Source organism: Theropithecus gelada, chromosome 4 (genome assembly GCF_003255815.1).
Source record: "Theropithecus gelada isolate Dixy chromosome 4, Tgel_1.0, whole genome shotgun sequence".
NCBI classification, from domain to species: domain Eukaryota; kingdom Metazoa; phylum Chordata; class Mammalia; order Primates; family Cercopithecidae; genus Theropithecus; species Theropithecus gelada.
Window position 1 is genome coordinate 37,414,324 of NC_037671.1, and position 24,345 is coordinate 37,438,668.

The following is a 24,345-nucleotide window of genomic DNA, read 5'->3' on the forward strand; positions in this document are numbered from 1 at the left end:
TTTTAAAAAATTCCCTCAAACCAGTGGGAAGGATTGAATGGAGCTATCTTTCCTTGTTTAGGGACAAGATCCCTGTCTGCTCCATGAGAAAACATAAGAAAATAAATTCAAATTTTCTAAGGTACTGATGAGTTCCAATTTTAATTGTGAAGTACAAACCAAGGTTCCATTGTCAGTTCAGGGTCTGCACCTGCTAACCGGACAATCCTCTTCCCAGGAATCCCTTCAGAGTACTTTTGCCTCTAAAATGATGAGGTTTCCAAAATGCGGACTTTTTAAAAATTCAAATTAATAGTTGCAAATCAGAGAATCCAACTGGGCAAGCCTCACTGTTTATTAAACACACCACTTTATCTGGACTTCCCCATCCTGAAGCTGTCTAGTTATAAGACTGGAAAAATGTGAATGATTCAGGCCCTCCAGCTTTTCTGGTCATAGTAAAAGTCACATTGTGTTGACCTAGCTCTGTCACCTACCTAGGATCGACCCTCTAAAAAAGGAAATCAATTAGAAGGAAACTTTGGGCCTAATGGAACTCAAATCCCCCTTCTGTTTTTCTTCCTAGATTAGGTATGTAACACTCAGCAACTTCCATCACCTGAAATGACGAGAACATTGTTTTTCTTCACCTTGCCTTGAGAACACATAACTGAATTTCCATTTTCTAAATCTGAATCAAACATTTTCTTCATTTCAGCATACTAGGTTGGAGGTGGTCTGCTACAGTCAGTCTGAAAATGAGTTGGTCTCTACAATCTCAGGAGACAAGCCCAAATCCTTCTGAGAACATCTCTCATTTGTGATGCCAACAAGAGCTTACAACCACAACTGCTCAGAATGGAGAAGCCAGAAGGATAGAGGCTGCTCCACCTCTGAATGCCCACATCACCTCTGTCTGGAAGAACCAGGTGTTCTAAGCTTAGAGATGAGGGAAAGGAGACTTACTGGGCTAAAGAACAGGACCAGAATAAACTTGACACAAGTCAGTCACAGACCTAACTGTCCAAGTCTGAACTCTGGAAAACTTGGGAGAGAGGTTCCATGATCTCTGAACTTGTCCTCAACAGAATGCTTGCTTGTAGCCAATATCCATTTTCATCCAGCCCCGGGTTTGCACACTGCTTCAGACCATGCAACAGAAGAGGAAACTGAGGCTCTTAGTATCCCTTGACTTCTTGTTGCATTCTTTGAAATTTGGTCCTAGAAATGAGCTAACTTCCCTAAACCATGTCCTCTCCTGAGGTGAACTGGACAAAACAAAGGCTTCCAAAGAAGCCCTTATATTCACAATTTGGATAATTCCAGAGTTTTAAGAGCTCCCCCAGAGTAATGCTTTACCCTTAAAGAAAATAACGCTAGCACCTGGTTGTCTTGGCTGCTCAGCTCTATATGTTGAAAGGTACACATAGCCAGAGAAGGGAAAACTGAGGGCTTGCTGGCTTCTCAGCTAGTTGAGGGCTAAAGTCATAGGGCTTGGCCTCAGCCTGCAGCACAGGAAAAATGGAGGATTTCTTGCACTTAAGAAGTTTATTAGTGAATGGGTTTGGGCCAGTTGGTGTTTACATGCTTGATCCCTACAGCCTTAGTGTATTGGCTGCAGGGCCTGGGATAGAAGCTCACTGTCTGCTGGTCACTGGTGATGTTACTCCAGGAAGATGATAGGCCTCCTCTTGGGTCCAAGGTACCAGGGCTCTGAGCCGATGCCATCAAACAGACTCCACTTTTGTTTCCAGTGCCTGGGTTGGGGAGATGAGGGTTTCTAGGATCTCAGTGTAGTAGGGACCAAACACCTGCTGATTGTGATGTGTCAAGTTGACAAACTTTTGGCCCAGTTCTGCCAGTTCTGCTTCAATGAGAGTAAGACCTCCAGGAAGGTCTAACAGAGACCGCTGCACACCAAGAACCAAACAGCATTTGAGAAACAAACGGATTCGCTGATCTGTGAGCAGAAAAATACAGTGATAAGGGAAAGAACAGACTTCAGGGAGAAAATTCCCCCTGCGCTCTACTCACCCATGTTCTAAGTTAACAGATATGTACCAACCTGCCCACTTACCTATAGATAAGGAAATTTGTTTTGTTTGGAAAGGGGGCTGCTATCTTGCTCTCAAGGACAAATATAAAAACCTAGTGTGTTAGTAAATTTCAGACTATTCAAAAGATTGTTTAAGTAGCCATCAGTTAGATCCTAGTGAGTGTTTGACCTAACAGGAGGAACTTAGACTGATCCTTCAGATGGCTAAGGTTAGGAGCAAGCTGGCCAAGTTCATGGCCTCCACTCCAGCATGAGCGTACAGGATTCCCCACTATAGGAACATGTCTTCCAGCTAAATTCAGCACTAGTTTCTTGTTGGGAGATGGGGGAATGTCAGATTTCTTGGGTGCAGTTAGAGAATGACCTGTAGGCCCAAGTGACTTAACCAGGTTGGCTGGATATATCCCACGCCTAGAAGTCATGAATTTCTGGGTGCAAATCATGCTGAGAACCACAGTTAGTCTTCAAACTGAAATGGATATGATTTCAACCAGCATTTTGAAAAAACTCAAGGCTAAACAATGACGTACCCAATTACCATGCTTCAAGTTGTTAAAGTTTGGGGTTCCACGGTCGGGATCTATCTCTTCCCTCACCATTCTCACTACCCCACAAGCATACTCACCAATAACACTGTGGACACAGTTCTCCTTCTTGGCAATGTTCTGGAGCTGTCCCATCAGAGATGCTGTATTGTCACTGCTCAGAGCAACAAGGCCCATATTCTTGAGGCTTTGATGGATTTCCTGAGATACCTGTTCACTCACAGTCAGTATAGCTTCCTCAGGCCTAGACCATGAAAGAAAGTAAGCTGGCACCTACCAGGTAACCCTGGCATAGGCCCAGGATCCAGCATGCTGTATACCAGATGCCAGGCCCACTTGAGGGAGAATGTCAGCCATCCTCTCCACCCCCAAACCCCAGCCCCTGGCAGGCTATAGGGCCCAGTGGGTAGGTACAATGTCCTCACTGTAACCCTCAAGACACCAGCTATTCTCTATATGTGGCCTTGTATTCTACTTCTTAGCAAACAAGGTAAATAATAAAATCAACTCTGGAAAAGTGTTTAGTTGTGCCCTTGGATCCGCTCAGCATTCTTTAGTCCCATGGACTTGATTTTTACATATACATGTTTAAGACTTTCTTAGGCATCTTCCAGAATCATCTGTCCCACCTCATCAATTATAACTACAACCTGGCCTTCTGATTCCTCTTTCTCCTTTGGTGTGATGGCTTGCACACAGTGGAATGTTTAATCAATATTGCTGACTGACTGACCAAGTCCTGGATATATGTGATGATACCAGCCCACTGTTAGCACTCAACTAGATAATGACCCTTTTGCAGCAAACTATCTTCCACACTACCCTTTTTGGAAGAAAGGTTTTTTGTGTTTTTTTCTGTTACAAGCCTTATGACCACTTATGGGAAGAAACCAACAATCTTTGTAGCTGGTTCCAAAGGACCTTTCTTTGGTTTGTGGTAGACAGTAAGCAATCGTTCATTACCTGCCTATGTTCTAAATACCACATATCACCTTCTGCTCTAAAAAATAACTATGCAGCTCACCTGGAGAGAAAGTCTTCCAACAGGGATTTGGTTATGCGTTTCAGTTTATCTACAAATTGGGGTGAGCCAAACAAAACACTGCCAGAGAAACTACTGGCCACCAGCAAGACTGAGGCCATGATGGTTAACTGATGCAACTGGGACTTCAACTCCTGCAGCCGGGTTCTGTCCATCAGCAAGGTCTGGGAACCAGGGAAGAATAGGCTGTCAGGGGAAGTCCCGATGGAAGCCCTGAATACAAAACAAGGCAATGCCCCCAGACATTCCTACCTCAGGGAACTCTTCATTTTCAGGGTCCCAGAGAAGGAGGTTCAGGAAGCCCTGACACAGCACCATTGTAGGGCTGAGGGGCTCTGAGTTGTTGGTTGCCTCGTTGGGAGAGGGGCCAGCCAGGCTGGAGGAGTCAGAAGTGTCTGGGCAAGTCGGAGGTGACATGGTAAGGTCTGCTGCTGCTTGGGTCAGCCATTTGGTGGTGTGATTAAGGAGACCTATGACAGGTAAGGGAGTGTGTAAGCATCTTTAGCATCTTCATCTCTGAGGCTTCAAGACCAAGGTTCTTTTCAAGATATACTCCTGGTCAATCAATAAATGCTCCCTTCCATCACCTAATAAGCAACTTTCTATTCCTAAAAAGAGACAGAGTACTCTCTAACATTATAAAAGTCAGACCCAAGGTAGTACCTTTCCCACTCCTGCCCTCACATTATATACATACTAGGCTGCTTATTGAGGAGTTCCTGGAATTTAGCCCGTTCATACTGAATGGAATGTTCCTGCAGGTGGGGTTGAAGGCTCTGGATAGTGTAGTTCACCATGTCCATTTTCATCAGGCCCAGAACCTGGAAGATTCCTCTGACACAAGGGGAAAGAGAATATTTATGCTATGAAATGGAACCTAGTAAGCTAGAAACCCACCCAAGGAGTCATTAAATCACTGTATTTTAGAGTAAGGAGGGGCCTTAAGACTAACTTAGTCTTACCTCCTACATTTTCAGAAGATGACATGTGGCCCAGAACCCAATACCCAGCGTGAGTCAGTGGCAGAATTGGGAACAGCTAAGTCTCTGGACCTTGAAGCCTTCAGTCTAGATCTCCTTCACTATGGTCATTCTGCTGTCTCTTAAAAAGGGTAGTCAGTGGAAAGAAATACACCAGCATGCTAACAATTCTCTTCAGGAAGTAGGATTATAGGTGATGCTATTTTTGACTCATTGGGCCAATTGTTTTTGTTTTTGTTTTTAACTTTCTGGGTCTCGGTTCCTAGAGCTGTGAAATAGGGATGACCACCCATCACTGTCTCCTCATAGTATGTGAACTGGAAGAAGAGAAAACCTGGGAAAGAGCCCGAGGGCCGGGTATGGTGGCTTATGCCTGTAATCCCAGTACTTTGGGAGGCTGGGAGGCTGAGGTGGGTGAATCACCTGTGGTCAGGAGTTCGACACCAGCTGGCCAACATGGCGAAACCTTGTCTCTACTAAAAATACAAAAGTCAGCCAGGTGTGGTGGTGCACACCTGTAATCCCAGCTACTCAGGAGGCTGAGGCAGGAGAATCGCTTGAACCCAGGAGGCAGAGGTTGCAGTGAGCCAAGATCTCATCACTGCACCTGGGTGACAAGAGTGGAACTCCATCTCAAAAAAAAGAAAGAAAACCTAGGAAAGGGATATTTTAACTCCTTAAAAGAAAGAAGTATGTACTGTAGTGTCTTATGGTATTATATGGGGGGGGGGGTCCAATCAAGCCAGGATAACCAAAAGGCCCTGCAGGGCCATCTTTGGAAAAGAAGAGTGAATTGACCAGAGAGGAGAAAAAAGGTGTTAGTCAGGTCTTCAGCAGGGAAGAGCTGGTCAAGACAATGGCTATAATCTAGGTCTGGCCCAGCTTTTCCTGGCTCAGGGGCTAAAGCAGGTTTCTGGGGGCAGTACCAAGTTTCATACCTCAGTAGCCAAACAGGATCTGTAATGTTTTCTAGTTTCTGCACTGCTTCATCTCGAAGTGGTGCACACAGCAAAGCCATCATGTTGAGAACATACTTAGAGAGATAGAGGACTTTCAGAGCCCCATGTTCTGCCTCCTGCTTGAGCAAGTCCGTGTCCAGAGCTTCTTCAATCTCAGTTCTCAGGCGGTTCTGGCGTGGCAATAGCAGTGATAGCAAGATCTGCCCAGGAAAGAAAGTCAAAGGAGTTTATCTGTTTAGAGCCCCAAACTTTATCCAATGGGCAACCCCTTTAGCTAAAGGCATACCAGCCTATGTTGTTTAAGGATCAAGAAGTTGGGTCCCTAAATTTCCCATGGAATATTATTTATCTTTGTTTAGGGGCTAGTGATAATTCAAGGCTCAAGGGGATCAATTACAGGAATAGTATATCATTTTCTAGGCAGAATGAGATATAGAGATAAATAAAATCAAGGAGTGTGGTAAAAAGACATACAGGGTACAACAAATATAAAATACCCACCATCACATGGTGATGAGGTCTCTTAACTTTAAAAGGGAGGCAGTTTTTAGATTATTTTGCTTTAAAGGGCAAGGATGAAATAGGCATAGGAGCTGTTGCAAGTCACTGAAATAGCCTATTAACCCCCAAAATAAGTTCCTGGTAAACAGGGACTCATTTATCCCTGTGCCTCTGTAACACACAGGACATGGTGGGGACCTAGGGGATAGGATTCAATGAATATTTAATTGAATAGAATATGGTGTTGTCATAGCAAGATCTCAACTGTTTACCTTCATGTTAAACAAATAAAATCAAAGTTGCTCCATACTATCTATTTTAATTGCCAAGCTCTGCCAGTTACCAATTTGGAGCCTCTCAGCTCCAAATCTACCCTTCAGTGCCTACTCTGCAAAAACGGAGCTGGGCCTTTGAATTATTTTTCCTTTCCTAGCTGGCACAATGTTAGATTTTGTCAAAAGAGGGTGCTAAAAAGAAACTGCAAGAGAAAAGGGCCTTCCTTCTTGGCTCTGGTACACTCCTCTCAGCAAGTTCCTGCACTGTGGAAGCTTCTCTTTGTTCAAATTGACTGCATGGTTTCTGCCTCTTGATTGGACTCTGGTAAAAAGTTGGTACCATGAGTGAGGTTTGATGACCAGCAAGTTTCAAGTACTTTAGATGCCTTAAACACATGCAAACTTGAGGATAGCAGATGATCTCCACAAAAATTCAGGGGCCTGTCACCTCAGTAAAGTTTCTAGCGTTTCAGTGGTCAGGAGCTTTTCAAGTGATGCCCTCCAAGGTGAAGGACAAATTGCTGTACCTGAACCACCCACCATTAAAAAAAAGGCATAATACTTAGTAGGCCTTTTAGAATTTTTTTTTTCTTTTGAGACAGAGTCTCACTCTGTTGCTCAGGCTGGAGTCCAGTGGCATGATCATGGCCTCCAACTCCTGAGCCCAAGTGATCCTCCCACCTCAGCCTCCTGAGTAGCTAGGACTACAGGCACATGTCACCATATCCAGGTTAGTTTGTTTTCTTTCTTTCCTTTTTTTTTTTTTTTTTTTTTTTGTAGAGACAGGGTCTCGCTGTGTTGCCAGGCTGGCCTCAAATTCCTGGTCTCAAGCTATCCTCCTGCCTTGGCCTCTCAAAGTGCTGGGATTACAGTCATAAGCCACTACACCTGGTCCTCCTTTTTGGATTCTTTTGAGACAGGGTCTAGCTCTGTTGCCCAGGCTGGAGTGTTGTAGCATGATCACAGCTCACTGCAGCCTCAACCTCCTGGGCTCAAATGATCCCCCCACCTCAACCTCCTAAGTAGCTGGGACTACACGTATGACCACTATGCCCAACTATTTAAAAAGATTATTTTTTTCTAGAGATGGAGGTCTGCTGTGTTGTCCCTGCTGGTCTTGAACTCCTAGGCTTAAGCAACTTATCATCCTTGGCCTCTCAAAGTGCTACAATTACAGGCCTGAGCCACCACAGCCAGCCCCTTTTTGGATTTTTAAGGCAACATGCACCACATCTGTGTTTGCTACTTTGACATTCATTTGAGTGATTTTGATTTATTTACAATCACTCAAGGTTACCCATTGTTGTGGGGGGGTAGGGGAGTGCTAACTAATTAGAGCAAGAGTAGGCTCTGCAGCAAGTTTAGACTTAGTACAAGCCACTCTACCATTTGGGCCTTATGATCCTGCAGATCCAATGACACTTTAAGTGTCCATAGCAAATAAGGGTGCTGTATAGAATGTCTTGCAAGCACCAATAAGAGAACCACACATGGACCTTTAGGAATTGGAAGCAAATCTATTCCTTCTTTACTGATAATTATTCACCTTTTGAGAAACAACTTCTTGGGCTTTGGTAGAAAGTAAACACCTTACTATAGAACACTGGGTAACCATGTGGACTAAGTTCCCATCAGGAGTTAGGTATTGTCTAACTTACATAGCTACAAGACTGGACATGCACAGCAGCAATCTATTATCAAATGAAAATGGCCTATAAGAGACCAAGCATATACTGGTAATAAGAACAGAGACACAGACCAAAAGAACAGAGAGCTGATAAATAAAACCTGGATATATGGTCAAATGATTTTCAACAACAATGCCAAGAACCAATGGGGAAAGGACAGTCTTTTCAACAAATGGTGCTGGGAAAAGAGGATATCCACATGCAAAAGAACAAAGTTGGACCTTTACCTTACCCCCATATAAAAATATTAATTCAAAATGGTAGTGGCTCATGTCTGTAATCCCAGCACTTTGGGAGGTCAAGGCAGGCAGATCACCCAAGGTCAGGAGTTTGAGACCAGCCTGGGCAAAATGGTGAAACCCTGTCTCTATTAAAAATACTAAAAATTAGCCAGGCGTGACAGTGCACACTTGTAATCCCAGCTACTACTCAGGAGGCTCAGGTGGGAGAATTGCTTGAACCCGGGAGGCAAAGATTGCAGTGAGCCAAGATCGCATCATTGCACTCCAGCCTGGGTGACAGAGCAAGACTCTGTATCAAATAAATAAATAAATAAATAAATAAATAAATAAATAAACAAACCTAAACGTAAGAGCTAAAACTACAAAACTCTTAGGAGAAAACATAGGTGTAAATATTCATGATCTAGGATTTGGCAGGATATGACACAAAAAGCATAAAATTCAATAAAAGACAACCCAATTTAAAAATGGACAAAGTACCTGAGTAAACATTTCTTTGAAGAAGACGTACAAATAGCCAACAAACACATGAATAGATGCTCAATATCACTAGCCATTAAGAGAAATGCAAGTCGATGAGATACTACTTCACACCCATTAGAATGGCCATTATAAAAAATGGAAAATAGCAAATGCCGGCGAGGATGTGGAGAAACTGGAACCCTGGTACATTGCTGGTAGGAATATAAAACGGTATGGCTACAACAGAAAACAGTTTGGCAGTTCCTCAAAGAGTTAAACAGAATTACCATAGGATCCAGCAATTCCACCTTTAGGTATATACCCAGAAAAATTAAAAGCAGGGACTCAAATATATACTTCTATACAACGTTTACAGCAGCATTATTTACAATAGCCAAAAGGCATAAAGAACCCATAAAGAACCTAAATGTCCATCAACAGATGTATGGATAAACAAAATGTAATCCATCCATATAATATTATTCAGCCATAAAAACGATTTACATTCTGATATATGCTACAATATGGATGAACCTTTAAAACATTACACTAAGTTAAACAAGTCCAAAACTAAAAGGACAAATATTGTATTGCACTTATAAGTACCTACAGTAGTCAAATTCATAGAGACAGAAAGTACAGGTGCTAGCAGGAGAGGGGAAAGGGAAATTATTCTTTAATAAGTACAAAATTTCTGTTAGGGAAGATTGAAAGGTTCTGGAAATGGATAGTGGTGATGGTTATACACATTGTAAATTTACTTAATGCCAGTAAATTGTAACACTAAAAAATAGTAAATTTTGTTATGAATATTTTGCCACAACAAAAACAAATCCTAAAAAAAAATTAAATAAATTTTTTAAAAGCCCACAATATGGCCCATTACCCAGGGAGGATCAGCCAGCCATCTTATGGCAGATGATTTCACTGGACCTCTAACAGTTTAGAGACAGCGAGATTCATCCTTACTTGGATAGACACATATTCTGAATATGGAGAAGATTATACAAGGGTACATGAATTTGAGGAGTGACCAGTGATGGATACAATAACTATTTGGGTCATGTCTCCTCATTTGCGGGGGAGGAGGATAAATAATAAATAGCTATTTGTCTTGTAAGAGTTCTTTTCAGGAATTCAAATGTGTATAGAAGACTGCATGTGGAAGCCAACACATATGGAGTTGCCATATCCAGAATATGTGTGTACCAGCATCCACATAATCACAGAATGCCTTATCAGCTGTCCTGGGTCTTTGCATGCCCCATTGCATTGCTCAAGGAACTCATTTCATAGCAAAAGAAATGCAGTGAATTCATACCTACTAAATTAACTGGTCTGACCAAAAAGCTTTCACTGAGAATCAACTGGCCTAACGAAAAAGCAGAATGGCTTATTTTAGACTCAATTACAGCATTAGGTGAGCAACAATACCTGAAAGGAAGGGAACTGGTCTTATAGGATGCAATATATGCTTTGAATCAACGACTTTTTTTTTTTTTTGAGACAAGGTTTTCTCTGTTGCTCAGGCTGGAGCACAGTGACACAGTCACAGCTCACTGCAACCTCTGCCTCCCAGGCTCAAGCAATCCTTCCGTGTCAATCTCCTGAGTAGCTGAGACTACAGGCATTAACCATACCTGGTTAATTTTTCTATTTTTTGTAGAGATGGGTTTCACCACATTGCCCAAGCTGGCCTCAAATTCCTAGACTCAAGCATTCTGCCCACCTCAGCCTCCCAGAGTGATAAGATTACAGGCGTAAGCCACTGTGCCCAGCTTCAAAGACCATTCCATGGTGCTGTACCCTAATGCCAGAATACATGGGTCCAGGAATCAAGCAGAAGTAGAACTGGTTCCTCTTACTGGTACACCTGATAACCCACTTGCAGGATTTTTGTTTCCCATCCTGCCAACTTTGAGGTCTGCTGATTTGTGTGAAATACTTGCATTGGTTCCAATGAAATAGAAGATGAAACTGTCACCTGGCCATTGGGGGCTCCTTATACCACTGAACCAAAATGGTTAAAAAAGGAGTTACTGTACTGGCTGCAGTACTTGCTCCTGAGTACCAATGAGAAACTGGATTGTGGCCACACTATGGGGGTAAGAAAGACTATGCCTGAAACTCAGGAGGTTCTCTGAGTTGCCTCTTAGTACTTCCAAGCTCAGTATTAAAGGTTAATGGAAAACCACAGCAAACAAATAAAGCAAAATGTCTCAGACTCTTTGGCAATGAAGGTTTGGGTCACTGTACCAGATAAAGAACCCCAACCAGCTGAAGTTCTGGCCAAGGACAAGGGAAATACGGAATGAATGAACAGTGGAAGAAGGAAGCCATAGATAACAACTATAGCCTTGTGACCAGTTATGGAAACAAGGACTATAAAAATTATCTTTGCTTATTATATGTATGTTTATTTATATATGTCAACATTTTGTTCTTTCTTTCCATTGTTATTTTATATACAAGTTGTTAGAAGTTAATTTTATGATTTAGCCTTCAGGTAACAGAATATTCAGTGAAACTGACTGAATTTGAGGAGTGACCAGTGATGGATACAATAACTATTTGGGCCATGTCTCCTCATTTGCGGGGGAGGAGGATAAATAATAAATAGCTACTTGTCTTGTAAGAGTTCTTTTCAGGAATTCATATGTGTATAGAAGACTGCATGTGGAAGCTGAGTAGCCAAAGGGGTGGACTGTGCCATTTATTAATATATTGCCTCACAGATCCAAATCCATTGTTCTTTGCTCTGTGAAAATGGAGCTAAGTCCTTTCCATATCTTTCCTTTGCCAGATGGCACATTTTAAGCTTCATCAGCAGGTGTTAGTTTTCTGTGCTGTATAACATACTGCCATAATCCTAGCAACTTACAACAACACACATTTATTATCTCAGTTTCTGTGGGTCAGAAGTACAGATGCAGTTTAGCTGGGTCCTCTGTTCAGGGTCTCACAAGCCTGCAAGCAAAGTGTTAGCTGGGCTGCATTCTCATTTGGAAACATGACTGGGGAAGATTCTGTTTCCAAGCTCATTCAGATTGTTGGCAGAATTCATTTCCTCACAACTGTACACTTGGGGGCCCCAGCTTCTTACTGGCTATTGTCTGGATGCTAACCCTAAGTCCTAGAAGCCACCTGTAGTTCCTTGCTATGTGGCCCTCTCGATAGGCAGTTCACAACACAGCTGTTTGCTTCTTCAGGGCCAGCAGGAGAATCTCTCCCTCCAGTCTCCTAAGACAGAGTATTATGTGATGAAATGTAATCATGGGAGTTATATCCTATCACTTTTGCCATACTGCTTAGAAGTTGCAAATCTCATCCACTCAAGGGGAGAAGATTATACAAGGGTACAGAACATTGTGGGTCACCTTAAGGCATGTCTGCCACATACTAGAAAGACATTGCAAAGGCAAGAGCTTTTATTCCTGGTTCTGGTATGTTCACTCGGTAGGCTCCTGCAGTTTCTGGCTCCTGCAGCATGAATAGCTTCTCCAGTGCTTGGCTCCTGCAGTGCACTGTGGTCAGCAGCATGCACAGGCCAGCAACTTCTCATGGCATAGCTATGCCCTCTCAAATGAGGTCCTTGGTTAGCCTCTCTCAGCCCTAAGTGTATGATAGATGCTCTTTATATGTGATATTCAAGTATTCTTTAGTTTTCTTTACTCTTACTAGTCAAGCCCCCATTTCTCCAATTCCCTATTATAATAATTTTTATATTAAACCCTCCATGCTGAAATTACTGTGTGATTTCTGTCTATTGCTTAGTCTCTGACTGATTCATGGACCATGTTCAGTTAAGATTTGCTAGTCACTGACACTCCAATGAGCTAGAGATGTCTAGAAACTTTACATTTACAAATGGAAGGTCACTCACCTCTTTAATTTCTTTCAGAAGTTCAAGAGCACAACTGAAGTCAGGGGGAGTTGCTGATAGTTGCTCTTTAAGATGGTCCCAAAAGGCATTGTGCACTGTCTCCTTGACCTTGCCTTCCAGACTATAAGAGGGTTAAATGAGCAGATTACTCTCTCAACCCCAAAAACAGTTACAGTGTCATAACCTCCTAAACCCCAAACTGAATTTGGTATGGTAAAAGGCCATTATAAAAGGCCATTATAAAAGGCCTTTCCTGGAAAGGCCAGGAACTATGTTGGAACTGCAGCAGAGTTGAACAAGCTAGGGTTAGATTTGTATTTCAAGGGTAATGGCAAAACCTCCCAGAAGGGCTCCTTGTGGTTCCAGAGCAGCCCTCCCTCTGCAGTAGAAAGAACCCTGAATGGAGAGAAGTCAGGCTGACTTTTAGCACTGACTGTGCATCTAGCCTAGATATGTAACTTGATTTCCATTTGTGTATACACATAGCATTGAGCTAAATGATCTTTCATTTTCTTATACTCCTGAAATCTAGGAAAGGGTATTCCTTCTTTGAAAATACCAAAGGTCCACAGATATTTCCAAATCAGCATATCTAAAACTAAATTCATTATCTTCCTCATCCAAACCTGCTCCTCTTGTATTCTCAATTTCAGTGGCACTACCATCTACATAGTAATGGAAGCTAGAAAGAAGTCTATTTTTTTCACCTTGAAAAAAACACAAGGAGCAAAGGAAATTTGTTTTATTTTATTTTTTGAGACAGGGTCTCACTCTGTTACTCAGGTTGGAATGCAATGGCAGAATCAAGGCTCACTGCAGCCTCAACCTCCCAGGTGCAAGCAAACCTCTTACCCCTGCCTCCTGAGTAGCTGGGACCACAGGCATGAGCCACCATGCCAGCTAATTTTTTTATTTTTACTTTTAGTAGAGATGGGGGTCCCGCTATGTTGCTCGGGCTGGTCTTGAACTCCAGGGCTCAAGCAATCCATCTGCCTCTGCCTTCCATAGTGCTGAGATTACAGACATGAACCACTGCACCCAGCCAAGGCAATTCAATTTAGAAATGAGAGTCTTTCAACAAATAATGTTGGAACAACTAGATATCTACATACAAAAAAAAAAGAATCTAAACACAAGCCTTAAACCCTTCACAAAAGTTAACTCAAAATGGATCACAGACCTACCTGCAAAATACAAAACTGTAAAACTTGTAGAAGATAACATAGGAGGAAATCTAAGTAACCCTCAGTTTGGTGATGACCTTTTAGATACAATGCCAAAAACATAATCCACAAAAGAAAAAATTGCTAACTTGTACTTCATTAAAATTAAAAACTTCGGCTCTGTGAAAGACACTGTTAACAAAAAAAAAAAAAAAAAAAAAAAAAAAAAACAAGCCACACACTAGGAAACAATGTTTGAAAAATACATATCTGACAAAGATACGTATCCAAAACATACAAAGAACTCTTAAAATGGAACAATAAGAAAATGAACAACCATTAAAAAATAGGCCAAAGACCTTAACAGACATCTCATCAAAGAGGATGTTCAGATGGCAAATAAGTATATGAGAGGACACTCAACATCATTTGTCATTTGGGAGTTGCAAATTAAAACAACAAAAAGAAAAAAAAAAGGACACCGCTATATACCTATTAGAATGGCCAAAATCAGAAAACTGACACCACTAATTGCTGACCAGGATGTAGAGAAATAAGAACTCACATTCACTGCTGGTCAGATGTAAATGGTACAGCCAGTTTGGAAGGCAGCTGGGCAGTTTCTTACAAAACTGAATATGCTCTTACATATGATCTGGCTATCACGCTCCTGGGTATATACCGAAATGAATGAAAGCTTATGTTCACACAAAAACCTGCATGCAAATGTTAATAGCAGCTTTATTCATAAGTGCCAAAACTTACAAGAAACAAAAATGTCCTTCAACTGATAAACTGTCCATAAAATGGAATATTATTCAATGATAAAAAAATGATTTGGGAGGCTGAGGCAGGTGGATCACTTGAGATCAGGAGTTCAAGACCAGCCTTGCCAACATGGTAAAAACCCATCTCTACTAAAAATACAAAAATTAGCTGGGTGAAATGGTGTATGCCTGTAATCCCAGCTACTCAGGAGGCTGAGGCAGGAGAATCGCTTGAACCCAGTAGGCAGAGGTTGCAGTGAGCCAAGATTGTGCCACTGCACTCCAGCCTGTGCGACAGAGACTCCATCTCAAAACAAAAAGAAGGCTGGGCGCGGTGGCTCATGCCTATAATCCCAGCACTTTGGAAGGCCAAGGCGGGGGGATCACCTGAGGCCAGGAGTTGGAGACCAGCCTGGCCAACATGGCGAAACCCTGTCTCTACTAAAATAACAAATATTAGCAGGGGCGTGGTGGCACACGCCTATAATCCCAGCTACTCGGGAGGCTGAGGCAGGAGAATCACTTGAAACCGAGAGGCGGAGGTTGCAGTGAGCTGAGATTGTGCCACTGCACTCCAGCCTGGGTAACAGAGCAAAACTCCGTCTCAAAAACAAACAAACAAAGAAACAAACACACAACAAAAAAGAAAAGAAAAATGAGCCATCAAGCCACAAAAAAACATAAAGGAAACTTAAATGAAATTACTAAGTGAAACAACTGATCGGAACAGGGTCCATACTGTGTGATTCCAACAACACGACTTCCTGGAAAAGTCCTCCTGAGTGGCTGGGTTTACAGCTGGCTCGTTTTTTAAAATGTTTAGTAGAAACAGGGTTTTGCCATGTTGGCCAGTCTGGTCTCGAACTCCTAGCTGCAAGTGATCCACTCGCCTTGGCCTCCCAAAGTGCTAGGATTACAGGGATGAACCACCATGCCCGGCCCCTTCCTACCATCATCTCTTAAATTAACTAGTCTCCCTGCCTCTAGTTTTGTTCCTTTATAATCTGTTTTCCACACTGCCACCAATTCATTCTAAAAACAATGCTTTTTCTAAGATGCCATATTCAACATGAAGTAATGCTTATTTAAAGTCCTTTGGGGGCTCCCCCATCACCAGCAAGATAAATGTCTTATGTTACCTTATATCATACACTCTGCCCTCTCTTTCCAATGTATTTTCTTCCACCTTGTAACACCTTGTGCTCAGTCATTGCAAGCTGGTTGGAAAGAACATACCATGTTCTACCACCATTCTCTGCCTCTGACATGTTGTCACCACTACCTGGTGCAACCTTTCGCACCGAGACCACCTGGAAAGCACTTACTCAACATCCAAAACTCAAGTCTTCATAGGCCGAATCTTCCTCCGTAGGCAAATCTTCCCTGATCCTCCATGGGTAGCTGAACACTCTCATTAAACTCTATAAATGTGCAGCTACAAATGAACTTATCAGTCTAATTAGTCATTTTCTATTATTCAACTGTCTCCCCTACAAAAGCTTCTTGACAGCAAAAACAGTGCCTTATCTGTATCTCTATCCCTAGCACCCAGCATTTTGCCTGTGACATAGTAAGGACTCAATAAATGCCTGGTAAATGAATATCTGAGAACGAAATTTCCCTTAGGAACCTACAATTGTAATTAAAATCATCCTATGAACCTAAGGTAAAGCCAACTGCCAATAATGACTAACCTCAAACAATTTCAGCCTTTTTCCCAACATAATCTTTTATATCACCATACCTGGAAACCCAGCTCTGAATACTACTATTTCTCTGGCTTCATTTCTCCCTCTCTCTTTTCTTCTACCTGCTATACCCCTCTATCCCTCCATGCACCTGCAACTCCCTCACCACCACCCTATCACAGACCTTATTCTCCCAGTTTCAGTTTTCTCTCCTCCCCTGTGAGCAATAAACATATCTAAACAGTGAGAGAGAAGCTGAGAGACCCGAGTTTGGTAAACACCTGTTCCCAGAGTTGTGCCTGGCATGGAAACTTGCTAACATCAGTCAAGAACAAATCAAAGGAGCATGAAGACCAGAGGAGCAACATGTGATGGAGAAAGGCCCTTTAGTAACAGATACCCCGCAGTGGCCCTCTGACAAAAGCATTTAAGGATGCAAATGAATCACAAGTTGTCATTATTTATTTGTCTTTTGGTGGACAATTAGAACAATTTTATTTTTTAATTGTGTTTTCTTTTCTCAGCCTCATCTGTGATACAATATTTACAATTTGTTTTTTTAGAGACAGAGTCTTGCTCTGTTACCTGGGCTAGACTGCAGTAGCACTAGCACAGCTTACTGTAGCCTTGACCTCCCAGGCTCAAGTAATCATCCCACCCCAGTCTCCTGCATAGCTAGGACTACAGCCATGCACCATCACAACTTGCTAATTTAAAAATATTTCTTTCTTTTTTTTCGTAGAGACGAGGTCTTACTATGTTGCCCAGGTTAGTCTTGAACTCTTGACTTCAAGTGATCCTCCCACCTCAGCCTCCCAAAGTGCTGGGATTACAGGCATGAGCCACTGTGCCTGACCAAGAATTGCTTAAAAATATAAAATTTGGGCCGGGTGTGGTGGCTCACGCCTGTAATCCCAGCACTTTGGGAGGCCAAGGCGGGTGGATCATGAGGTTAAGAGATTGAGACTATCCTGGCTAACATGGTGAAACCCCGCCTCTACTAAAAATACAAAAATTAATTGGGCATGGTGGCGTGCGCCTGTAGTCCCAGCTACTCGGGAAGCTGAGGCAAGAGAATTGCTTGAACCCAGGAGGCCGAGGTTGCAGTAAGCCGAGATCGCGCCACTGCACACTCCAACTTGGCAACAGAGCAAGATTCTGTCTCAGAAAAAAAAAATCTGACACTAAAATTTACCCACTTAATTGTCAATAAACCAGCAGAGCCAATTCAATTCATACTTACTGAATGGTTCTTCTTTACCACAATGTCAATATAACTAAGAATAATAAAAATAAAGCCTGGTGTGGGTGTGGAAGCATTCTTTATCAACAGAGTTCAGATTTTGATAAATAAGCTGAGTTATGAAGCTGGGGGAAAAAAAATCCCGAGTCAAAACACCACTAACAGAAAATCTTCATCTGTGCCTGTTTAGTATGAAGCCACTTAAAAGGGTAGTTGATAGGAGCTATATGGTAGGCAGCTGACAAGATGGCCCCAAAGATCTCTGCTTCCTGATAGTCATCCCTTGGTATCCAAGAGGGATTGGTTCCAGGATCCCCCTCGGAAATTCACGGATGCTCAAGTCCCTGATACAAAATGGCATAGTATTGCATATAACCTATGCACATCCACGCATAAGCTTTTTTGTTTGTTTTGTTTTGTTTTGTTTTGAGACGAAGTCTGGCTCTGTCGCTAGGCTGGAGTGCAGTGGCGCGATCTTGGCTCACTGCAACCTCTGCCTCCTGGGTTCAATCTCCTGCCTCAGCCTCCCGAATAGCTGGGACTAGAGGCTCGCACCACCACGCCCGGCTAATTTTTGTATTCTTACTAGAGACAGGGTTTCACCATGTTGGCCAGGATGGTCTCGATCTCTTGACCTCGTGATCCACCCGCCTTTGCCTCCCAAAGTGCTGGGATTACAGGCGTGAGCCACTGCGTCTGGCCCCATAAACTTTAAATCATCTCTAGATTACTTAAATATCTAATTCAACGTAAGTGGTTGTTATACGATATTGGTTTTTAATTTTGTATTATTTTGTATTATTTTTATTGTGTTACTTATTTCATTTTTCTAATTTTTTCTATATGCAGTTGGTTGAATCCACGGGATGCAGAGCCCACAGATATAAGGGCCAACTGCATTCACATCTTTGTGGAAGCCTCTCCCCTTGAGGGTGGGCAGGATCTAATGACTCATTTATAGCAAATGGAATGTAGCAGAAGGCGGCTCACGCCTGTAATCCCAGCACTTTGGGAGGCCCAGGCGGATCACCTGAGCTTGGGTGTTCGAGACCAGACTGACCAACATGGAGAAACCCCATCTCTACTAAAAATACAAAATTAGCCGGGCGTGGTGGCACATGCCTGTAATCCCAGCTACTTAGGAGGCTGAGGCAGGATAATTGCTTGAACCCGGGAGGCGGAGGTTGCAGTGAGCGGAGATCGCGCCATTGCACCCCAGCCTGGGCAACAAGAGCAAAACTCCAACTCAAAAAAAAAGAATGTAGCAGCAGCAATGGGATGTCACTTCTGAGATTAGGTAACAAAGACTGGCTTCTGTCATGGGCACCATCTCTCACACACACTCTTGTTCTCTCCCTTGGAGGAAAGCCAGCTGCCATGTTTAGAGCTGCCCTATAGAAAAGCCCATGTGGCAAGAAATGGAGGGAGCCTCTGGCCAAGAGTCAGCAGACTGACTACAACCCATGAGAGACTATAAGCCCGAGGTATACAGTTAAACCATGCCTATAGCTCTCATCCACAGAAACTATGACATCATGAATATTATTGTGCTGGGCACAATGGCTCATGCCTGTAATTCCAGCACTTTGGGAAACTGAGGCAGGAGGACTGCTTGAGCCTAGGAGTTCAAGATAACCCTGGGCAACACAGTGAGACCCCATCTCTAAAAAAAAAAAAAAAAAATCAGAAAATGAGGTAGGAGGATCACTTGAGCACAGGAGGTGGAGCCTGCAGTGAGCCATGACCACACCACCGCATACCTGCATAGGTAACAGAGCGAGACCCTGCCTCCAAAAAAATAAAACCACCCAAAATGGAAAAATGAAATATTATTTTAAGCTGCTAAATTTTGGGGTAATTTGTTATGCAGCAACAGATTAAGTACTACAGGCTGCTTCCTCCAAGTTTGTCAGAGATCTGAAATCCACCCTATTTATTCCAACAAATGTTGCTTTGGTTACTTGTTGGCTAAGTAACATTTGCTTCTTGACTTTCTTTGGTACCAATAATTACAACTTAGTACTCTTCTGTTTAAGTTGTTGAGACCTCTCAAGTTTAAATACTGATTGTACCATTAAATAAAAATGCTTCAAGTCTGATCTGAAGCCATTAGTGCTAAGTACCTAAGCCAGGATGAGCAACATGAAGAAAGAAGAAGAGTCTATACCTGCTTGGAGGTAAAACCTTCTCTTCCATGTAGTAATCACAATTCATCCCAATCTTGTTGCTCAGCTTGGAAACTTCATTAACGGTTTCTGTCAGACCTGTGACAGAAAGAACTGATGGTGGACAACAATGAGTCCATGCAAGTCTGAATTTCTATTTTAGTCAGAGATTCACTCAATCTAGTAGGCCCCAAATTTAGATTAATTAAACTGGTCTTACACAGACTCACCCAATTATTCTAGTGATTTATGTTTTCTGCACTGTATGCCCCACGCCAGCGCTAGAAACTTTCAGAATAGTAGTCTCACACTGGGGGAAGGGAGGACAAATAGCTAGTTCATAAAAAAAGGAGGAAGTGAAACAGATGAAAAACTTTTCTCTTAAAAAGTGAAATCGTATTTATAGCAGCAAAGAAACAATAATTTGAAATTTGCAAAAATAAACATTTATCTTAGTATTAAGGTTCCACGTTCCTGTTCCTGCCTCTGATGCTACACATGATGAAAGCTAAACTCTCCCTACAGATAATACTCAGATGTTACTGAATAGTGCCAAAGTCATTTGGTCTTCTAAAGCGGTAGTTCTCAGATTTTAGGATTTCACAGACTAATAAAATTTCCAAAAATATTTTAAGCAACTGAAAACAACTTGCCAACTTTTTGTTTTGTCTAGTATGGACAGTGAAACAAGCAAATAAAAATCCCTCTACCACCACCAAAATCATAATTTCATCAAAGAAAAGATTGCTTAACCTCCAAAAAAAACCAGAAAGGAAATATTATCAAAATAAAAAGCAGTCCTTTAAATCGAATTAACTTTAGGAAAACTCATTACAATATCTTTATGATTTAATTTTACTAAATAGTGCTAAGAATTTTGTCACAGACCAGCATGGGCATTTGGCAACCACTGTTCTAAGTTTTTAGTGCAGAACTATAGTACAGCTGATAGCATTCACACATAATAGGTATATATGGTAGTTACAATGATTACTTGGTCGGTAAAATGAAGCTGTATACAATACATCATATTTTATCACTCTCTTTTGATGAAGCATCATGATTTTTCACAGAAAATTATTTGGCTCCAACATGTAGAGGAGATGTAGATGAACAAAGATTGGCCACAAGTTGATCATTGTTGAAGCTGGATGATGGATAAATGGGGGCTCATTATATTAGTGTGTAATACATAAATGTGTAATTTATGTGTTACTAATATATAAATGTGTAATTTTTCTATAGTAAAAAGATTTAAAAATGTAAAAAGGAAAAATAAGGTTACTGTAGAAAAGTTACATAGGAGAATGCCCCTGTTCTTAGATACATGATGAAATATTTAGAGGTAAAGTCATGACTTTCTATCTCACCCCAGTTAAAATGGCTTTTATCCAAAATGCAGGCAATAACAAATGCTGCTGAGGACGTGGAGGAAAGGGAACCCCTGTACACTGTTGGTGGGAATGTAAATCAGTACAACCACTATGGAGAATAGTTTGGTTTAGTTCCTCAAAAACCTAAAAATAGAGCGACCATATGATCCAGCAATCCCACTGCTGAGTATATACCCCAAAGAAAGGAAATCAATCTATCAAAGAGATATCTGCACTCCCATGTTTATTTCAGCACTATTATGATAGCCAAGATTTGGAAGCAACCTGTGTCCATCAACAGACAAATGGTAGATATACACAATGGAGTGCTATTCAGCCAAAAACAAAAAATCAACACAAGATCCTGTTATCTGTAACAACGCAGATGGAATGGGAGGTCATTATGTTAAGCGAATTAAGCCAGGCACAGAAAGACAAACTTCACATGTTCTCACTTATTTGTAGGAGCTAAAAATTAAAACAGTTGAACTCATGTAGATAGAGAATAGAATGACCGAAAACCAGAGGTTGGGAAGGGTAGTTGGGTGGGGGGTTGGGGGGTTGCAGGGAAGCACGGAGGGTTAATGGGTACAAAAAATAGAATGAAGATGATCTAGTATTTGAGAGAACAGAATGACAATAGTCAACAATAATTTAGTTGCACATTTTAAAATACTTAAAAGAGTATAATTGGATTGTTTGTAACACAAAGGATAAATCCTTGAGATGATGTATACCACATTCACCCTGATGTGATTATTACACATTGTATGCCTGTATCAAAATATCCCATGTACCTGATAAATAGACATACCTACTATGTACCCACAAAAATTTTAAAATTAAAAGAAGTCAAGGCCAGGTGCTGTGGCTCTTGGCTATAATCCCAGCACTTTGGGAGGCTGAGGCAGGTGTATCACCTGAGGTCAGGAGTTGGAGACCAGCCTGGCTGACATGGTGAAACCTTGTCTCTTCTAAAAATACAAAAATTAACTGGGCATACTGGTACATGCTTGTAATCCCAGCTACTCAGGAGGCTGAAGCAGCAGAATCACTTGAACCCAGAAGGGTTGCAGTGAGCCGAGATCGCATCACTGCCCTCCAGCCTGGGTGACAGAGACTCTGTCTCAAAAAACCAACAAAAAAGACCACCACCACCAACAAAAATTAAAAGAAGTCATGACGTTGTAATTTTACAAGGAAATACAGGGAGAGAGAAAAAGCAATATGGCAGAATATTAACAATGTGGGCATTCACTGTATTATTTTTCACTTTTCAGCAGACTTAGGATATTTAAAAATAAAAAGTTAAGGGGATTGTAGACCATTAGCAAAAATCCACTGAGTCCCTGCTTAGGTAAACATGAAGGTGAACTGGACCTTAAGTGGATGCTTGATTTAAGCGGACCCTTTATTTCTGCAGCCTCTCTGAAGTCTTTAGTTCCAGCCAAAATAGCAAAACACAATCAAATATGTAAATAGACTCACTGCTAATTCACGAATGCTAAATGAGAGCTAAGAGAAAATCTTCAGAAGGGGATGGAGCTACAGCAGCTTATTGAGGGACGGCGGGAAATAGACACAGAAACACTTTCCAACTACAACAGATCAAAGTGCATAGCCTGCCTTGATAAGACTGTTCTGTTGCTCAAAAGTTACATAACACTAAGCAATTCCAAAACAGCACTAAAATTCAGGAATGAAGAGAGCTCAAAGAGAAATCAGAGATAAAATTTAACCGAAATAGATTTTTAAAATCCACATCCCAAGGACAAAGACATTTTCAAGTAATATAACAACCAAGTCAACCTAATATACAAAATTTCAAATTTTTTAAAAAAGGAATTTTTCATTTTACTGAGAGTTGTTTTATATATGGACTCATTTAAATAGACACCTAAAAAACTTAAATTGTATGTACAAAAAAAATGGACTTTTCATCCTACATCAGGTTCTATGGCTGTTGAAAATGGCCCCAGTAAGCCTTCTGGTGCCATTCTGTTAACCAGCAGCGACCCCATGTGGCCACAAGAGAAACTAATTCAGCCTCAAAGCCTCAATCTAATTTTTCGCATTTCAATAGTCAAGAATTTTCTCTCGAGTTGTTGCACGCAGACAGCTCTTCAGTTTGATGACTAGTTACGTTCTCTGGAGATTAAGAGAAATACAGCATGAGTCCCACTGAGACTGGACCCACCAAAAAGCGCGGAGAAGACCTTGTGCCCCAATAAGAACACGAAAGAACATCCACTACAGAACCGAGCTAGAGACTGGGCCCAGGACACTACTACTTCTTGAGTCAGCAAAGCGCTGAGAAAACCCAATTCTCGTCTGGGATCATTTGGGTTCTTTAAAATCAACCCCAGATCTATCTGCCAATTCCCCCTACATATTCAAAATACAATACAAAGGAGAGCTTTGAACCGACTCAGTCTCAAATCTTGTCAGATTCAAGTAATCACGCTTGGGTCACTTCTTTCTCTGAGACCAAAAACTCTTTGAAGACCTCTGCCCTCGGGCCTGTAAGTAAAGGCGGGTAGGGGAGAAACGGAGAAGGACAAACAAGAGAGGGACGGTGAAGAGAGAAAACTTGGGGGATGGGGGGGGTCTATGGACCCCCCACACTAAACACCCCCCTAGAAGGCCACAGGGACCGCTGAGCTGTACCTACAGGGAGGGGGGTCCTCGGGGCCGCTCTTGTCTTCATGGGGGGGTCCTGAGGTTTCGGGCTTACAGGACCTGCCCTCTGAGTCGCCAGGGTCCTTCGGGGGCACACTCTTCTCGACGTCTGGCATTTTGCTGATGGTATCTGGGTGAGGGAGAAAGGCGTGTTGTTGGCGCTGGGGAAGGGGCCTCCCCAACTGCCAAGGGGGTCCCTGGGGGCGGCGGGAAGAGGGTAGCGGCCTGAGGGTCTTGGGGGTGCTGAGCGGCAGACAGGGGAAAAGGAGCGTGGAGGAGCGGAAGTGAGACAGAAATGGAGCCCTGGGCGGCAACCAGGAAACTAAGGCCACCGAAGCCTGGCAGGGCGGGCCGCGTGGGAAGGCCTCTTCCGCCGCAGCGAGGTGCCCCCCTCGCCCGAAACGCCGGCCCAGGCCAGCCTCCGGCTCCCAGGCCGTCACCTCCTGCTCACCTCCTCCTCCCCCGCCGCGGGAAGCCCACTGGCGTCCGCTCCGGGGGCCTCGCGGCCTAGCGGCCTGGACCGTACCACCGCAGCGGAGCGGCGGGTTGGGGCGGCGCGCGGTGCGAGAGGCCGGGGTTTGAGAACAAACCGCCGCGGTCGCCGGGGCAACGGGGCCGGGCACGTGCGGCGCGCCAGGGCCGGAAGCGGCAGGCT

The 24,345-nt window shown here is 42.6% G+C and overlaps 1 protein-coding gene across 6 annotated transcripts; it reads right to left on the reverse strand.

Moving 5' to 3' along the window:
* Positions 1–1,508: 1,508 nt before the first annotated feature.
* On the reverse strand, positions 1,509–24,345 carry TCP11 (t-complex 11). Of its 6 annotated transcripts, none has more exons than XM_025381325.1 (11): positions 24,142–24,345; positions 23,683–23,820; positions 22,958–23,159; positions 19,641–19,737; positions 12,613–12,733; positions 5,541–5,761; positions 4,320–4,456; positions 3,875–4,092; positions 3,605–3,786; positions 2,661–2,824; positions 1,509–1,939 (listed from the first exon to the last, which is right to left on the reverse strand). In XM_025381325.1, the coding sequence occupies exons 4-11, from the start codon at positions 19,685–19,687 to the stop codon at positions 1,707–1,709; spliced, it is 1,323 nt and encodes a 440-aa protein (XP_025237110.1). In that variant the 5' UTR covers positions 19,688–19,737; positions 22,958–23,159; positions 23,683–23,820; positions 24,142–24,345; the 3' UTR covers positions 1,509–1,706. The 6 variants fall into 6 exon arrangements, with proteins under 6 accessions (XP_025237110.1, XP_025237109.1, XP_025237107.1 ...); XM_025381324.1 differs by having other exon boundaries at positions 19,641–19,752; XM_025381322.1 differs by lacking the exon at positions 22,958–23,159 and having other exon boundaries at positions 24,142–24,339.